Raw genomic sequence first — 20351 nt, 5'->3', positions numbered from 1 at the left:
CTTGAGCAAGGCCCTTAACCTCCAATTATTTCGTCCTGGGCATGATGTTAATTTGCATCCAGCCCTGCAAGCAGGTCCTCCAACTACAGGAAAAACATGGGGGTTAGTGGCATAATTGGCACTCCAGCCACCATAAAAAAGCTCACACTGTACCAGTGTGGTGCTGAGGTGTCACCCGCTGCACTCAGATCCCAATCCAGGTGGCTTGTCATGTGGTGGGTGCGACAATGTGCTATCAGCGTCTGCCCCCAACCTCTCTGTCTCTTTATCCACTTCAGGGTTGCAGAGGCTGAAGCCTGTCCTAGCAACTTTTGGCACATGGCAAAACTTGAGGGGAAGGGCAAATACCTTCACTGGGCTAACACAGACTCACCAAATAACATCTTAGGATGCACAAAGTCATACTGAGTCATGCAAGGACAATATAGCATTTTATTGAGGTGTATGAGAGAAAATGGAGTAGCTGGAGAAAAACAAAGGAATAGATGAGATTCAAAACCCACACAGTTAGTGGGCATGAGATTCAAATATAATACACTACATCTGTGAGGTACCATACCTCTCCTTGATATGCATGTTCATTAGCACAAGTAATCTAGGACTTTACTGTACTCTGTGCATATTACAATAATGGCCCTATAAACTACATAATCATCCATTTTCAAATCTGTTTAATGAATTTTAGAATCATGGAAGCTGGAGACTGTTTCATTAAGGTCAAGTGCAGAAACCAACACTGGAAGGGACACAGGTCCCTCACTAGGCACACTGACACACATTATGATTTAATCACTTTAGGCACTTTGACATCTGCAAGGGTTTACAGTTTTTACTGACACTGGAAAGTGCTAGTTTGGGATTTGGGCAAAAAACATTAGAGTACCTATAGAAAAACTCACATGGAAATAACATACAAAGTTTACAGATGGTAATCTGGCCAGTACCCCAAAATAGAATGGGCAAAATGTGTTTTACAGCCTTATTATAAAATATTATGCTTGGACAGAGGCTCAAAGAATGAACTTGGTTTTCCAGAGTAGCTCTCTTTTTCATTGTGGCCATGGGCACGTTTCTCCCCTCATTTCTGTTTGATTGGAGTCTCAAGGCTTACACAATAATCTCTCACTCAATCTTTCCATAATATGTACAGTTAAACTGTGAATGAAAGTCGTGTGACTAGGGATTAACAACAAATCTCTGCATTTGGCAGCCAACTTTGGATTCTGACCAAAGACTTGAGTGTTGTAGTTAGAATGCTGCTGTAGTAAACGGTCGCTTCTCTTAAGATATCTGTGTGTGGAAATGTGATATTGGGCTAAGTGCCTGCTCTTCAGGGTACAGAGCAAGCGTTAAGTGTTCACTGTCCCCTGGCTTCAGAGATGAAATCATGCACATTACACTGAAAAAAGTATAACATTGATGTTGTTCATTCAACGTAAATTTTCTCTTTAAAGCAACTTAAGATTAAGTCATTTAGTGTTGCAGCTTGAAATATTTGGTTTCAGATCTTAATCAAAGTAAAAAAAAAATGTTTGTACTAAATTAAGTTATGGTGGAGGGAATAAACGTAAAAATCATATTTCATTTAACTTAATATTTTAGGTTGTTCATGTGCTGTGTTTAATTGATTGTATATTCTTTCGGTCAAACTTTCCAGTTTGATGGCTTTCCAGCTGCCAAAAAAGAAGAACAACTTAAAAAATAGATTTACTTCAGTAAAAAAAAAAACAAATGAATTGCACCCAATCACGCTAAATGGTATGCCCCAACTTAAAAATTGTGGGATCAATAAGCTAAAAAGAATTATATTGGTTCAGATTGAAAATATTAAGTATGAATCGTCACATTTTTTTTTCAGTGTACTTATTCAATTGAATACTGGCATTTTAAATATTATGCCATGTTTTCATTGTGTCGAGGGGCTTAGCCAGCAGGAGGTTTTCAGGGGTAAGGGAACCATCAACCTGACATAAGACGAAAAGATGTACTTCAAATAGCCTCCAGAAAAGACAGCCACACTAGCAGAAGAAGATATGTTGCTTAATCCAGTGTAGAGAAACTCTAGGGGGCAGTATTCCTTGTTTATATGCCAGGTGCCATGGAAGTGCATTAGGTAGCATCACTACTGAAACTTACAGGACTATGCTGTTCCTTGTTGGATAGATATTCAACTCTTGTTACATGTAAAAATGAAAAGGTGTCTGGTTGGGTGGACACTCCATGTGCCCCCATCTCCATTTTTTACAGATCTACCTCTGACTCTGCTCCTTTATCTGTTTAGTGTTCCTGTTTGTTTTGTATAACACCTTGTTATTGTTTTTAAGTGATACGTCTATATACATATTGAAGACAGATCAACTGAATTTATGCTAACAAATGATTACCTTCAGATGACTTCATAAATATTTGGACCTAACAAGCCATTTTACTATAAAATAATTTGCATCTACCCTATATAAAAGGAAAAGGCCAGTCCCAGAATACGTTTACACCTGGTCCAGCTTGGTCGCAGAACTGTATTTATACCCCCTAATTTCCCTCTACAAGTATTACAATTTTAGGGGATGGTTTTACTGTATATTCCAGCTTGTATGTTTATGATAGTACTTATGGTAAAGGGTTCTGTATAATGTAAAGACAGTCCCAACTTAGAGTGGAATGGAAGTTATACTCCTCTGAGGACTCACTAGTATAAAAAAAATGTCTGTGGAAATGTGTCTGTATAGGATACCCAGACTGTTTTTCCAGCATTGTTTGTCCCCCAGTCCTTCCTGCTTACCTGTCAGGGGACTCATTTCGTCAGCACTCTGTTTCAATTGGGTAATTGTGAGAGTAACAAGTGCTCTCAGCCGCTGCTCACTCAAGTCGAAAGAGGCGTTTCCTGCAGTGGATGTTTCATAGGGCGTCTATCTGTTTGCCATGTGTTTTGTGCAGATGGGTCAATGGGAGTTGTGTTGGCACCTGCTTTTCACAGCGGAACGCAAAATGCAACAAGGTAAACTGCAGCTATAAGTGTACTGAGGCAGCAGGTTGCATCAGGAAGATCAGTATACTGATTAGTCCTAATCCACTCTTTCTCATCTTCTTTCTTCCTTTTTCTGCTCTAACCAGGCCCCCGCCTTTCTAAATCTGGTGTCACCATGGCGACATTGGCTCTACCTATGTTCTTGCTGACGTTGTGCTTCCCTGGCATCCTTGGGAACCGGCAGTCCGCTCCCCGAGTGCACCTTTCCTATAAAGGTAAGAGTAGGCTGGCCACAGCTGACTTTCAAGCCTTTTCTTGTGAATATTTTTGTGTTTGTGTTTTGATTTATTTTTCAAAAGCCATTTCCACCTCCCATTCCTTAGTGTGACACTGCTTCTGCCTACTTCAGGTACAAAGTTGATTTTGTACGTGGTAACACTTTCCTATTATACTGCTATTCTCCCTGCACCTCCACATTAATGTATCATAAAATGACCAAGTCAGTTTAGTTAAACAAAGACTTTAGCTACCTCCACCCACTCCAACAACAATCTTTAATAACCAATATCTAGGACTGAAAGTACAATTCATAATCCCACCCGTCATACAAACTAGTTAAGTAAGGGATGTGCTACATCTGTAAAAAGCAGGTACTGTCACCGGAAAACCATACTAAAAAAAAAAAGTTTTCTTTTATTTTATTTTGATAAGTTAACCTTTATGTGTTTTAAGAAAAGGATCAGATTCAGATCTGCTTCACCTCAATTAATAGTAGCATTTGAAAGAATGTTTATTACAAAAAATGCATTGTAAACTGCAGATTGATGAGATTCCTGACATGAACACACTACTGCAATGTGACCTCTCATTTCTCAAAGCAGAAAGTTAATGAAAATGGATAAAAATATCAAAACTGTACAAAGTACCACTGCTTTCCAAATCCAACAATATTACAGTTTGGGTATGATGGCACATTGGTTAGTTCTACTGTTTCATAACTCCTAGGCACTTGATCTGAATCATTGCTGTGAAAAGTCTGTGTGTTCTCCCCATATCCAACTAGATTTATTTCCAGATGCTGTAGGATTACATTTTCCAAAAACAGATTAAGCTTATGTCACATTATGCAACTTTCCTAGCAATTTTTGTTTCCTCTATTTACATAATGTTAGGGAGTCAGAGGCAGTCGGCAGCACACTCCCTTGAAGCCGATCGCCTAATGTGACATACCCAGTGACCCACTTCAACTAGTCTGTGACTCGCTATGATTAAATCAAACAGGATTGATTTTGTCTTTAGTCAGTGGGGTGGGCTGTATGTGTAGTAGTGTTCGCAATCAATATATGCTCATCTGGAAGTGCAATGTGTAGAATGTTGCGATGAGGAAAAAGGAATAAGTGGGTTTTGAACTACACAAACAGAAGAGAAGCTCGTCTGTCTGATATTTCATGTTTCATGAACTGAAACAGAATGGAAATTGAAAAAATAGGCCTAGAATGCAGCCAAATTCACTGCAGCTATTTGCCCTTCCTACAGCGCAGGCTCCATCAGGCAACACAGCAGGGGCTTTGGACCTCACAAACAGAAGAGAAGCTCATTTGTCTGTTGTGTCATGTTTTAAATACCAGAACAAAATGGAGAAAAGAAATAAAGGGTCAAGTTCATTGGCTGTCAGAAAATGGGGCAGGCACAACTACAATGGAAGATTGGCACTTGGGTCCTCATGTATAATGTCATGAGTAGAATTCACTCTAAAACATGGCGTACGGACAAAACTGGAGATGTACGTATGCACAAAAAAATCCACAAGCATAAAACTGTGCATACACTAACTTCCATGCACTTCCCATTTATAAATCCCAATGAATGTAAAATTTAACACATGTGCATGCACCTACAGCACCAACCCGAATCCCCCCATATTTTTTCATATTTGAATATGCAAATCAATATAACTAGCCCCTTCCGTTCAGTTTTTTGTTAAAAGACAATGGCAAAAACACATGGAAAAAAAGAAGAATTTCAATGAATGCATAGTGGAGGCAAGGAAAAACATACTATTTGTTGGCCTAAGCAGTGGTATAAGCAACAAAAGGAAGTTGATGGAATCATACAGCATGGTGGAGACACTTGAAAGTTCAAGTTCAGAGAGTTACACAGCCTCCGAAGTCAAAAAGAAGTGGTCAGATATCAAAGCCGACATTAAAAAGAGAGTCACAGCCCACTGTCTGTTTATTCTGTTTCAGACAATATTACAAAAGTTGACCCCCATGCCGAGGACACGATGATGGTGCTACTGTGCCCAGTACATCTTCAGGAGCTGGCTGCACACACACCTCTGCCTTGGAAACCACCAGGCAACCATCTGGCTGTGTGCTGATGGACGCTGTTCTGGAGTCACATAGTGCAGTAATGGGTGCTGTAAGAGATGTGGCCATTGAAGTAATGAATATAAGGGCTTTACTATGTGATATTGACCACAAATTAAATGAATTGGTTACAAAATAAATGCTGCATCTGATTACTTGTTTTTACATTCTGCTAATTACATTGAAATTAAGTTGTAACACTGTCTTATTTGGCTGATCATTTGGTGGGTCAAGGTCAGGTTCATCATGCTGTTATCTGTTCAGGTACAAGCAAGCCACAATTGTGTGCCACATTATGCAGCACGCTACATGTTTGCACAATGCGACACACTTTCTGTGGACAATACAGCAGCACATTAATAGAGTGGAAATGTGTTCTATTTACATAAGCAAATTCTTTTTTTTAAATTTGATTGTAATCATTCCATACATAAGCAAATTCATTCTCTGAAGGCACCTTTATAGTGTAACATCGGCACAAAGCACCACAACAGATCGATTCTCTGCTCTTTACGTAGCTCTTTGAGGTGACTTGCCATCCTTAAAAGGATTCTTTGCCTTTTGCCACATTAGTTGGAGTAAGCACCTGCAACTCTGAAATTTTTATAGGTGCTCCTGCTATTGATGATGTAATGCCAGTTCATTCTTTTGCTGATTCATCCCTGACTGATGTAACTTGTCCAGTGCCGTTGCAATAGCAATTTACATGGAATTGACCGCTCTGATTACAGTTGGAAAACCAGAAGTTGCATTTTCATGCTTCCCAGTTCAACCACAGTGTAAGGACATCTTATATATCTGTATGACAAGCAGATAATACCGTCCTATACAGCTGGCATGGCGTGATTTAGTGATGTTTGTGAAATACCCTATCAGTCAGCAAGTTCATGTAGAAAAGCACCTGTGGCTAAAAAACCAAGGGTGGACAGAACTTGCAAAGGAGCAGATAGAGCACAATTCTTCAAAATCTGATTTTGTAAAGCCAGTGCAGTTCAGCACACAGCTCCAAGAGGATAGCTCCTGGAAATCGAAATTGACTTCGAAGCCAGTCATCATCATCTGCAAATATGCACTCTCTTCTAATTCTTCCATTGGCGATGTCTTCTAACAATGCTAAAGCAGCCATGGTAGTTGGAATAGTTCAGCTATTCTGTGCACCATTATTTTGTTAAAGAATGATTATAGTCAAGTGAATTACATTTGTAAACGATATGCAATTAATTTTCGTATACTTGATAACACCCATGTCACAGATGCTTTGATGCTGTGTTTGCCGGCTTGCAAAACCAAGCAGAAAAGTGCGTATGCAATGTGTGAGGCTGCCATGAAAATGTGCGTGGCATTGCACAAAGCTTAGTTTTTATACACCTTGAAGTGTGTGTGGAAATTGGGCATATCCAACATTTTTTTGTGTACACACCATATATAATTGAGGTCCTTAGTCAATAAATGTGACTGTAATTTTCAGCCGTGTAATTTGACATTGTGCAGTGACGAGATTAGTGGATGTGATTTGCAAATCTGACATACTCCACAAGAAAAAGTCACGTAATGTGACATCAGCTTTGGGTTATTAGGCAACTTTAGTGCAAGTAAGTGTGAATGTATGCATGATTATGATCTGTGATGACTTCTGATTTATGCTACAATGTTGTTATTTTTAAGTGCTTTAAATTTTTCAAATTGTTTTGGTTACATTTGCTTATTGAAACTGTGTGCCAGTGTTGTAAGCAGCATTCCTCTGTTGCAATGACCAGTGTCACTGCCAGACATAAGTATCAGCATGTGATGTCACAGTTCATCTGCACTTTATTTACTATAAAAGAAAGACTTCTTGTTAAAAATTAATTGAACAGCAATTAAAAAAATAAGACAATCATTGGAATTTTCTCTTCGGAAAAGTCCTGCTGTTATCCTTGCCCTAAAACTGTTCCAAACCCACTTCTTCTTACAATGAATGTACTAAATGACAGTGAATAGTAATCTTTGCAGCCTGCTGAAACTTCCCAATGTAGATTGTTTCATTTTTGGTAATATCTACTGTCACAACAGTGCCCTCATCTAGACAAATGCAAACAGGGGAGATTGACAAATGAGTTGATATCAGGCCAACAGAACTTTCACTATGCCTTTCCCTTTTTCTCTTCTTTCACAGAATAAAACAGGAAAATGAAACTTATTATGCAAACAGTTTGATAAGCCAAGCCTGACTACAAATTAAATTAGTTTTAGTCTTTTTATATACAGTTTCAAGTTACTAAGCATTCACAGAACATCAATGGAGGTCATAACAACATTTGTTTATACTTTCATGTTAGTCTACTGCCCTCAAAGTTTAGAATTTTTCAACAAGAACAATGTTGTTGAATGCTGAATCCAACCCATTACACTGTTTTAATAGCACTGTTCTATGCCCATTAAAAGTGATGACCACTCATCAACACCTCTTATCATTCCTAGCAGCACTGGGTCATTTAGACCTGTGCAGACAAGCTTAGTACCAACATTGCGTTTTTACTGTTTAAAAAAAGTGAAAAATAATAAAATCTGTGATAGGACTGCTAACACAAATTTATAAATCCTAAATAAATCCTAAATCTAAATTGCATTCAGGACATCAGGTTTGTAGCTACATCTCAAAGACTGGCATGTTAGACTAATTGAATTAGCCCAGTGTGAGTAAATGTTTCATCTGATGGCCTGACTTCCTTTTTATGTTTGGTGCCACTTCCCTATTAGTCTATAATGAAATAAACAGGTTCAGAAAATTGACAAATAATATCTGTGTGTGTTATAGGGTGATATACAAGGTAACATTGGCTATTCATAATTCATTCTCCTGAAGGAATGCCACCTGACTTATCCTCTACAGACTCACATTCCGACACACATGCTGCAACTCTAAGTTTTCTTAGTATGAGTGAGGAGGGTTGTGTCCTTTGAAAAATAGTTTCATCCTTTCCAGTGTTGATTTCTCCATTGGCCCAATTGCTGTTAGGAATGGCTGTGGGACCTTCACAATAGAGGATGGAGGAAATGGTATTTTTATGAATGTAAAATATTTATTTTCAGTGTGTATAATACAATATACTTTTCACTTTAGATCATTCCACAGACATTCTAGGGTATTTTGTTAGGAATGAAGAAATATATATATATATATATATATATATATATATATATATATATATATATATATATATATATATTATCCTCTGATGAAGACCCCTGGTAGGGGTTGAAAGCTCAGGAATAAAAACTACTTTATGATACGTGATTCATTTTCTCCCTTTATGGATCTCCAGCTGCAAATATGTAAACCGTATCACAGACCTTCTCTTCCATATATATATATTTAAACACACAGAATGTTACTTCATAGAATAGTGTCTATGTTCCATTTCTGTTCTCCATCAATGCTCATATTATCTGCCATGTCTGTTTTAGCACAAGGCACCTGCCAAGAACTAATTAGGCAGTGCTTTTTTTGGTGTTGTAGCTTTCTAAATAATTTAGATTTTTTTCCTGTAAGTTTCTTTTAAAAGAAAACTCTTTAACATTGACAGATATACTTTTGAGGGTTGCTGGTGGTAATAAACACAAAATAAGACATAGTATTACATAATTTAACTGACCAAACTGAAATCAATTAATGATGTAAACGTTAAATTGAGGTGAGTGATAAAACATATCAATAACTCAAGTGACCAGATAAAACGTATTAATAACTTAAAATCTAGACTGGTTGGCAGCAGTGATTTATGTCGATCCTAAGATGAAGAACATCTTGGCAACAGTGTCCTCAGATTTCGTAGAGCCAGTCTCTTAATCAGAGAATAATTTGTGTTTCTTACTTAAATGGTCTTTGTTATTTGTCAATTTCTGAATAAAGATGGTGTGGAATCTGGCCGGCCAGTACCCCCAGGCCTCCAGTTGGAGCCCTCCCTGCAGCATGGAGGTGCCCCGAATGCCAGCAGGGAATTATAGACCATGGAGTTTTTATCCATAGCCCTGCTGGATACTACGGGGGCCGCTAGAAGGCGCTGCAGTGAGGAAGAACGAAGGTTTTCCCTACAACCCGGAAGTGCGTCCAAGTCACATGGACGAAGGGAATGACGTGCTTCCGGGTTGAAGAATAGGAGTTTTTATCTGACCCGGAAGTGCTAGGAAGTCACATGGACTGCGGGTTCAGAAGCACTTCCTGGGTCAATGACTATAAAAGGATGATGGGAAATATCCCAGACGTCGAGCTGAGCTGGGTGGAAGGGTGGCAACGCTTCTGGGAGTGGTGGATTTATTGATTAGTGTATTGTGTATTGACTTATGAGTTTTTTTGGAGAGGAGAGTGCTTTGTGCACTATATATTAATAAAAAGTCAACTTATTGGACTTTTACCTGGTGTCTGACGTATTGTCTGAGGGTTCAAGGGAGCAATAGCGCCCCCTATCTGTCACAATGGATAGTTCAGATTAATCTTGCCATTTGTGCTTTTAGTTCACAGAAGTGTATTCTGCCCTTATAATATACCCAGTAACCAGGCACAGGAACAAGTAAATGAGCTTTTAACAAAATAGAACATCAAAATACAAATGAACAATCTTTACAGAGATTAGTGAGCTAAAATTTCACTTTATCTATATGTGGTTTTGTTAATTTTCTCACTGTAGTTTAGAACAATTCTGCATTTTCACACCGGATGAATAATTCAAAAATAAGAATTCAACCTGAGACAAAAGTTTAGTTTCAATCAGGAATTAACCTTTCATTAGGATAGGGGCTGCAATGAAACCTGGCAGGCCTGTCCTAGACTATTCAGTGTCACACATGAAGAACCTGGCTGTTAATCTTCATTCAAACCATCAGACTATTAAATCAACAGGCATGATTTGTTCCAGTTATTAGTGTACAGCAGTGTGTATTTGTCTGTCCCAGAATATTCAGCAAATGTGCATTTTTGCAGACAGAAGTAGGTTAACATATCTGACAAAGTTCATTGGCCACACACTAAAAATGTGTCAAAAAGAAGAAAGGGATTTGAATTTTAATAAGAAAATTAATTCTTTTAAAGCTAAAAAAGAATGATGCAAATTAATAAATGCTCATAATAAGGAGTAAAACAGTCACAATCATATTGCTCTTCGAAATTTCCATAGTTGCAGGTGGCAACAGAAGGCAGCTGGCATCTAACTGAATGACAGGTTCATTTAATGATATGGACTGACCTCTCACTAACAAAATTGATTAATCAAACAGCAGCAGCAAGTGCCTTGGGACTGTGATGGGAATTCTGCTTTTATTCAAAGGTCAAGAGTGTTTGTATTGTCAGTATATTCATTAATGAATGGGAAAAACAGTACGACTAGGAAATGTCACAGCATAGTGACCGGATGACACTTATTGCAGTCATTAGTGTATGTTAGAAAGCCCAGGGTGTGGCAGGAGCTTAGGTGTGGGTGGAGAAGATGGTCTTTAAAGGAAAGATGAAAACCAGATGTGCTTCAGGTGCAGGTGGGAGGCCACCCTTAAAGTAAGAGCTTCGTTTACAATGAGTGGGTCAAAGGAGGCCAGCTGCACCCAAGTATTTGTCTTGTTATCACAGTACAATGAGCAATGGCCCAAAGTTTACTAAATAATAGCGTGTCTATGATGGGTGTCTGCTGTGCCTGTCACAAATGGATAAAAATGCCTTTCTTGTTGTATAAAAGAAGTCAAGATAAACGATCACGTTTCGTTTTTGTCTTTTGATAGTTTGTTTCATTTTTCACTCAAACATGTTTTCTTATTAGTGTCACGCAAACAGAAAAGGCACAAAATCAGCTGTCATCTTAATACAAAAAAGAATAAAGAAAAACAGGAACTGGCAAATTTTCCTCTACCCTAGTGTTTGTAAAAGGGTTAAGACCTTCATTGTCCAAAAGTCTTTGCTTCCTCTGTTTTTAAAGAGCTCCAGGTCTGCCAACGTGCCTCTAAAATGAGTTTACCCACCTATAAATTAAGCTGATGAATCCCAAATTGGCGATCCCACAAATCTTGTGTTCTGTTGTTGAGACAGGAACAGGCAATGTCTAATAAAAACAAGCTTTTTATCAAGGTGGAAATATGAGGCAGTCGGGACTTTGTAAATTACAGAGTGCTGTCTGTTTTCAGTATCCGTTTACTGCCTCCAGCTGTCATTTGAGCCCTTCCCTGTTTGGCTGCATGTGTATTTGTAAGCTGAATAACTGTGTTAGTTTATGTGCATGTGTGTTCACAGGTGTGTACTGTATGTGTCTTTGTCTTATGTCCACATTCATTCATGTCCTTGTGCTTTTGTGTGCATGCGCCTCAGAGAAATGAGGTTTGGCTTGGAGGGTTTGCATGCGTCTGGGAAAATCATGTTCATATGTATGAGTCAGTGTTCATTAAAGTCCATGTGTATATCTGTGAATGTCAGAGTGCATTTGTGTTGATGCCTACTTTTGCCTGTGCTTCAGTGTGTTCACATGTGTATGCCTGAATTTATTTGTATATGTGTCTGGAAGTGGAAGCATCTATACTTATATACATGGGTTACATGTGTTTGTGTTTTAACCTGACAGAACATGTCATGTATATGGGGTGCATCATACATACATACAGTACATATATATATATACATACATACACACATACACACATTATATGTATTGTGGCAGTAGGGGGCAGTAGTGCACCCTCGAACCCTCAGGTACAACTCCGGAGACCAGGTTACAGTCCAAGACTCTTTTTATTTTCTCTCAGTGCACCAAGCACCTTCCACACTACTCATTCACTACAACTACACACAATAACCTCTCCTCCTCGCCCAGACACTTTGCTCCTCTCCCACCCAGCACAGCTCAGTGTCTGGACTGAGGCACCGTCCTTTTATAGCCCCTGACCCGGAGGTGTTCCTGTCCCAGCAGTCCACAGTTCCCTATTCCTTCCGGGTCAGGGCAATCAGTCTTTTACTTCACCCCGGGAGCACGCCATTCCTTCCCGTCACGTGACTGTGACGTACTCCCGGGTCATAGGGCACAACAGATCCCACAAGTCCTCCCACAGCGACTCCTGGTGGTCCCCAAGGTATCCAGCAGGGCTGTGTATAAACACTACAAAGTCCATAAGGCCCTGCTGGACCTCGGGGCACGATCCTGGTGTCGGGAGAGCTCCTCCTGTCGGCCTGGGGGTGCGGACCGGCCTGGGAAGCCGGCAGTCTTCCACAATTCCCCCCCCTTAGCGACGACTTCTGGGGCGGAGCGTCCGGCCCCGAGAGGGACGTCCTCCTCCAGGAGGACGCGTCGTCCGGCCTTGAGTGCGCGTGCCCCTGTCCTCGAGCGAACCTTGGGGACGGTGTACCTCCTGTCTCGGGGACAATGGCGCCTCGTGGCCCGGTTGCCGGCAATTATAGCACCGACGAAGCCCTCCTGGTTGCTTCCCTCTGCGGGACCAAAAACACCTCGGGAACTCCGTCAGCGTCGTCTCCGCCCCTTCACCTGCCAGGGAGGGCATTACGGCTGCTTGGCTGCCCTCAAGCCTTCTCTCCATTATGTCGGGAGGCCCACCTTTCCTTTTGGGGATCTCCCGCTTGATCTGGGGCTTGCGCTCAGCCTGAGGCTTACTGTCTGCACACCCGTTTCCTTACGTTTACTAGGAGCCGGCTTCATTAGCACCGTCTCGCCCGATGAACAGCACCAGTCAGCTGCACGGCACGAAGCGGCGCTTCGCCGCACTCCCATCACCGGCGTTACCCGCATTTATGACCGGTCGGGTCCTCGAGCTGTACTGCTCCGAAAGCCACGCCACGCGCATGCCCCGGCTGTTTGCTCCAGTCCCCACCATTCGGTCATCATGCCCCAGTCTCTTGTCGGGCACACAGTGCTTTGACACGCTACTCATTCTCAGCGGTGCCCGATCGCACTGTGTCCCCTTACTCTCTACGACACGGGAGGGACTCACCTGTACTCCCGCGATCGACCCTCTCCGAGCTTCCGGCAGCCGCTGCACGAACTCCCTCAGTGCTTTCAACGGAGCTGCCGCCATCGCTCCCAATTCCAGTACACGTTCCTTTAGTTCAGCATATTCCTGTAAGAAACTGCTTAGGGGCGCGAGGTATTCCTCGAGCCCCTGTAAATCCAAACAGTTAATGTTTACGGCGGAGTTGTTAGCGCTTCCGCATTTTGCTTACCCTCCGCCGGGAACCAATGAGCACGCCCCTCCCGCACGTGTTTCGCTGGGTCGCAGAGACTCCTGGGAGTTGGAGTCCTCAGAGGGACGGCTGGCTACTACAAGCCGGCTGCGATCTGCCTTTTCCTTTACCGCGGCAGACTGCCAGCCACAACCCGTCCCTCTTTGTCGGTGGCTTCTTGTTTCGGGCGCGCCCGCCTTCCCCTCCCTTTCCAGGAGGCTCAGACCCGTTAGGGAACGACCGCCTCGCCGGAGGACTCGGGTTCCCTCCACCGTCCCGACATCCACCGCTGGTGACCAGTCTGTCGCTGACTGGAGCTGTCGGTAGCCGTCCCGCGCCTGGCCTGCCTTCTGGGAGCCGCGCCATTTTGCCGAAGCACGAGGTAGTCAGTTGCGGCCCGCTGCAAGTTTCTCGGCGGCGCCTGCAAAACATGATAAAACAAAGTCAAACGCCGGGCGCTTTACCTCCAGCTGCCTCGTAGCGGATGGCGACACCCCGGACTATCTAGGGGTCCGGCGCCGACAGCCGTCCGTGTCCGAAGTTCTTCGCTACCCGGGCTCGTTCCGCCCGGATTAGCGCTTTGTCTTCCTCGCTCCCGGTCAGGAGGGTCCAGGACATCTCGGCGTCCGTCATGCCCTGCAGGCGGCTGGGACTGACCTTCTTTTTCCCAGTTTTCTTTCCCATGGCCCTATAGAGCGGGATAGCACGCACTGTTGCCGCTTTCTTGGTAGCGGGTGCTGTTGTGCACCTCCGTGAACACCGGGAATCGACCGAGGGTTGTCTGCCCACACAAAATTTGTTTTTTATGCAGGTCCTCTGCCAACAGACGGCCAGAGAATCCTGCCGACTACGCCAGTGTGGCAGTAGGGGGCAGTAGTGCACCCTCGAACCCTCAGGTACAACTCCGGAGACCAGGTTACAGTCCAAGACTCTTTTATTTTCTCTCAGTGCACCAAGCACCTTCCACACTACTCATTCACTACAACTACACACAATAACCTCTCCTCCTCGCCCAGACACTTTGCTCCTCTCCCACCCAGCACAGCTCAGTGTCTGGACTGAGGCATCGTCCTTTTATAGCCCCTGACCCGGAGGTGTTCCTGTCCCAGCAGTCCACAGTTCCCTATTCCTTCCGGGTCAGGGCAATCAGTCTTTTACTTCACCCCGGGAGCACGCCATTCCTTCCCGTCACGTGACTGTGACGTACTCCCGGGTCATAGGGCACAACAGATCCCACAAGTCCTCCCACAGCGACTCCTGGTGGTCCCCAAGGTATCCAGCAGGGCTGTGTATAAACACTACAAAGTCCATAAGGCCCTGCTGGACCTCGGGGCACGATCCTGGTGTCGGGAGAGCTCCTCCTGTCGGCCTGGGGGTGCGGACTGGCCTGGGAAGCCGGCAGTCTTCCACAGTATGTATGTATGTATATACATACATACACACAATATATACTGACTGACTCATCCACTCACTCATTCACTCATTCATCAAGAAACAAAAACATTATTTATCATTTTGTTAAAAGGCTGAAATTTGGCATTGTGGCACATCTCGGTCAGTAGGAATCTGCTAAAAAAGGAGATATCAATACATTGATATTTAAGGGTAAAATGCCCTCCTACAATAGAAAAACTAAATAACCCAAAACCTCAGAAATGCTTTGAGTGAACTGAATGAAATTTGGTTAGGTTCTAATTTGAAAAAAATGATCTTACACACTTTTTATTTCTCAATATTTATTAATATTATGCAAACTTACATACTCTCCACTTCTTTGAAAATGTGCTTTTTGCAAAAATAAGGATGCAGCAGAAGTGATTAATAGGCCGTACGAATACCAACTACTAACCATTAGGGTGAAGGGACGACTGAAGACTTGGTGGTGTCCTGAACTGGAACAAAGTGACTTGATCAAGTTGTTAAATGGAAAAACAAAGTTGAGCAAAACGCAATGAAGATGCAAAGCTTAATCATTAGCAAGAGCTGTTTTTTGCTTAGATGCGTACCAGATCTCCTGGTTATCAGTGTCACGCCGTCAACCTCCAGGCATTAAGTATTGAGTGCCGCAAAGCATTTTAACACAAACAATAAGTCTGCGGGGGGATTTGGGGATATTGTGCACTACAGAGCCCCAACACATAAACGACAGCTGGGGGAGTCAGGGTGGGAGTTGACGTGTAGTGTATTACCAAAGGGTGAAAGAAATGACTACTGTTATAACTTCATGGCTCTTCCAAACAGCAGAACAGGGCCGAGGGTGAGGGAGCGGGATAATAGCTGTGCAGCACCAAGAAAACGTCGTTCCCTTAGAGAGAACATAGCTCATTACAGATTTCAGTTCAAAAGAATACACTTTAGTGTAAAGTTTTGTTTTGCAATAGCCATCAACGAAAGCCTAGTCACTTGGAAAATCAGAAAAAGGCAGGAATTGATCTAATGCAGGAATGTTTTATTCATGGACAGTTGTGTATAGCATGTTCAAGAGTAAGCAGTCTCAACTGACCTAACAATTTTATCTTTACTTAGTATTTGAGTGATGTCTTTATTCAAGGTGACTTACTGTACAACATTTGAAATAAAAGTGCTTACATTTCTTTAGTTTTCCAACTGGAGCAGAAGCAGGTGAAGTGACTTGCTCCTGGTCACACAGTGTCAGTAGCAAGATTTGATCCAACAACCTCATGATGTGAAGTCCTGAGTCCAAAAGCCTTAACCACTACAACATCCTTCCTTCCAATAACAAAAAAAAAAAAAACTACACGTATTGTATACAAAAAAGCACACAGTACTTCTGATATACTTGATTAACAGACAGCACTATAAGTGATGCCCATTGTATTACAACATTACTAGGGCAAAGCCAGGTAACGCAGTATTCTTACATATACTGTATCTATAAGGGTTCTTAACTATTGGTTTAGGGAAAATGTGTGTACGCCTATTATGTATATATTTGTCTGCATCTTCACCCAAGTGTTTGAATGTGTGTGGATTTTCAGCATAGGAACATAACTGTTGATGAAGAATTAAAATTCAATTTCTCGCCATGTTGTGTTACTGAAAGCTGCCTCATTTGAGCTCCTTTAAAGGTGTCTGCTCTACATTTACAAAAGTAAACTCCTTGTGACAGGAATACCCACTGGATTTATTAGTATTTGTGCTGATTTACTGGCCTCAGCAGCACAAATAGGTAGGGGACTGAATTCAGAAATGCTTTAAAAATAAAACTAGAATTTTATTGGGACATTTAAGGTTCAGTCCACAGGCAGGTATGTCTTATTTTATTAGTAATCCAAAGATCCCAGTCTGAATTCCTACATTAGTGTCTGTCAATAAACGACTGCCATGGAATGATTTTGTTATGAACAAGGTTCAGTTCAAAGTCATGTTCATTGTATATGGAGTTCCTGTTATATTGAGAACTGATTAAACATGGAAGTTACATGATTGAGGGATATTGTTCAGAAGCTGAGTTGGCAGAGAAATCTTAGCTTCATCATGTCTTTGTTTTTACATATGATCATTTATTCTCGATTATGGCCTTGTATGTTTATTTGTATATGTGTGCTTTATTTTGCACTAGTGCTTTTAAAAGTCACCTTTGGTGACTGGTTGATATCATTTGTAATCTAAACATTTTTAACATAAACATTTATTTGCAACAGGGTTTGTCCTGAGCTTTTGGCATTGTGCCATTACAATATTTTAGGAGAGGTGCTGAACCTTATTAATTCAAGTCCCTTAGAAATCAGGCTTAATAATTTAGAAGACTTACCAGTCTGGTAAAGGCTCTTTTTAACCGATTCTGTAATTTTTTTAGAGTGTAGCTCCATGACATTTACTAGGATCTGAAATAAAAAATGACTAAAAATGTCAAAGTACAACAGCAAGAACTTCTTCTCAAACATCAGGATGGAGACAACAAAATAGAGGTAGAAACAGAAAGAGAAAACACAGCGCAATAATGTAGTAAAATTTGCATGATCTATGTGAGTAAGCCTTACATTTACAAGATTCCAGTAGTTGGCAGTGGCGACATCTTTCCTGTGTTCTTCATACCATAATTCACTCTCACTCCCACTTTCTTGCCTTTCTATCCTTAGTCATGCCAGCAAACAGTACTCACTTGTATTCCTTAAGACTGCTGAGATGCCATATTGCGGTATTGCTAATAATTCCAATTCACTCTTAGCAGGACTTAGTACTCCAAGCCAATACATTATTTTAACTAGCCCATAATCTTCTAATCACCAGCACCTCTGAGGGATGCACTGGCCAAAGAATAAAGCTAAGAATCCCCCTGCATCCCCGAAAACAATTCCAGTTTTAATATTCACCTGTAACATTAATAATATTTCTTGAACAAGTTTTATAAAAGCATCAAGAAGGATGGATCACCGTATGTCTCAGTGTATACTGTTCAATAATTTATCAGAGGCCATACTCTGTTTTAACTAGAAAAATGTGAAAGAGTCCCAAGCTATGAAAAAATGGGGTGTTTAGCTCAACAATTAAGTGCCCAGAGTAGGGGAGTACAAGAGAAAATACACTATACAAGAAATAACCCTCATGACACTCTGGGCCTACCCATAAAGGCCTTAAATTATATAATAGGAAGCGTAGCTTGAACACTTGACCAGCTTTCCATTACCACCAAAGAACTTAGGTCATTATGCCACAATTACCTATGTTTCTCTCATAAAAATTGGATTTCTTGCTTTTGAAGGTGGGCATTTACCCCACCTCTCTGCCCATTTATTTCCTCTACCTTTCAATCAGCTTTAAAAACTGATATTTTAAATTTTAATATTATATTTAATTAAAAAAATATATATTTTCTGCCAAACTCCAGATTCACTTGTGGAATCAACTCAGAACTCCTTTCCACAGTAGATTCTACATTTTTGATCACCCTGTAGTTTTTAAAAGGTTGTTGTGCTGCCTAGTCTCTTAAAGTGACACCATGGTGCCATCTATTTCCACTCATGACCGTGTGTCATTAAGTGGTAAAAGAGTTTTCTGGCTTTCTAACAGGTCTTCATGGTATCTGACTCCTATCCTAAGTATGCCAGTTAATCCATCATTCTATGAAATGTATAATCCTGGAGGTCTTTTTACCACTTCCCAGCACTGTTTGGCCCCTAGTGATGGGTAGAAAGATGCCCAGAGGTAAAGCTACAGTACATTACCAGTGTGTACTTAAATTATAGAACCATAAAACAGTTATTTGTCTTGTAGATTTCTGCCTATTAAAAATAACAGAACATTTCCTTAAATTGATGGGAGTAATTACGTAAAACTCAGCTCATGAACACGTTTGCACTTCATACATCAATTTGATACCGTAATTGTGTTTTTTAAAGACAAGTAGGATTAAAGAAAATAACTGAAATTATGTTGTGCTCTGGCACATTGGCACTGGCAAGTAGCACCTGGTGTTTGCAATGTGTGCCCTACGGGGAGAAAGATTTCAAAAAATGCCTTTTTGACATCTTATCATTTAATGCAAAGAATTAGTCTTGAACATTAACATGCACATGCATACTGTATAAAAATCATGGATTCCACACCCTTTTCTTACGAAATAATGTTCATTATATTTTTAAGCAGGATTCTTGTAGCTTCTTAGTGACTCTCAGAAGAGTGTTTTGTATTCTGTATACTATAGTACTGTTGCACTTAGCAGAACTGCTAAAAGCTGTAGATGGTAAAGTTTCAAATCCTGATTCAGTTTTGTTTTGAAAACACTGAGAGAAGAGAGATTGAAAGGAATGTCCACTAAATGGCATGTTTTCATTTTTTTTCCAATTCTGCTGGAGTTAGTAAAGTATGTTGTCATGCAAATCATAACTTTTGCAAAGAACACTGTAGTAATCTGAGTGTAGCTAGCTAGAGAGGACATAGTGTGAAACACAAAGAGGGTTTAACTTCCTTGAATAAGACTCAAGCTCTCCTTTATGTTTTTTTGTGTCTGTATTATATATTAAACTGTAAAATTTAAATAGTTTAAAAGCATAATTTAAAAGTAAAAATATATTATGAATATTTTGTCTTAAATTTTCATTGTAGGTAAAATTTCCTTGTTGTTTATGCTGTGCTGCACTGGTAATCAAAAAGTGGCAGCTCTATCACAAAACTGGCACACTTTTTTCAATATTTTCAGTTGAAAAAGTCACCAGTGGCATTCATTATTGCCTCTTTTTTAAGTATTTTAAGCATTTTAAGAAATATTGGTTTTGCAAAAACAACTTAAACTGAACAATATATGTAGCACTTTTAATGCTAGAGACTGATGCCTGATGCTAGCTCTAGTCTTGCAGACTATTTTATTAACTGCTGACCTGCCATCTGAGCCTGCCCAGCAGAACACTTCTATTGATCATGTTAGCGCTGCAGAGGAATAAGATGAAACAACAGTGACCCCAGTCTGATCTATAAGCATATACAGTATTAAGAACAATAAATGAGGAAAGAAAGAAAAGAGCATAGCTCAATGCAGTTTATAAAAAATGAACACAAAAAGCTGTGCACAGAAAATGCAGTACAAAAAAAACAAATCCATAAGGACTGTAACAGTATCAGATAAAAAAGAAAACTGAGTTTGTACATATGAATAGTTTTTCCCAAAAAAGAAATACAAAATTAATATTTATTTACTGCAAGAAATTATGGTTACTTTTAGATCTGTCCTACTCCTTCACAGTCTTTATGTGTTTATTTAGATTTCATGAATCACTTTAGAAGCATTGGTTTGAAGTCAAAGATTTTAATTCATGTAACAAATTTCATCTTGTGCCACTTGCCATTTGAAAGATTAAAGTCTCCCATGTAA

The 20351-nt window shown here is 40.6% G+C and overlaps 1 protein-coding gene across 1 annotated transcript in view; it reads left to right on the top strand.

Annotated features, from left to right (window-relative positions):
* LOC120542084 (semaphorin-3F-like) overlaps window positions 1-20351 on the top strand; it is a 188404-nt gene that overhangs the window by 66061 nt on the left and 101992 nt on the right. The window contains exon 2 of the mRNA XM_039774232.1: window positions 3112-3240. Coding sequence (XP_039630166.1) covers window positions 3112-3240 — 129 coding nt within the window. The remainder of the gene's footprint in view (window positions 1-3111; window positions 3241-20351) is intronic.

The sequence above is a fragment of the Polypterus senegalus genome, chromosome 13 (genome assembly GCF_016835505.1).
Source record: "Polypterus senegalus isolate Bchr_013 chromosome 13, ASM1683550v1, whole genome shotgun sequence".
Taxonomy (NCBI): domain Eukaryota; kingdom Metazoa; phylum Chordata; class Cladistia; order Polypteriformes; family Polypteridae; genus Polypterus; species Polypterus senegalus.
The sequence above is the reverse complement of the archived record's forward strand: the minus strand, read 5'-3'. Positions and strand labels throughout refer to the sequence as shown.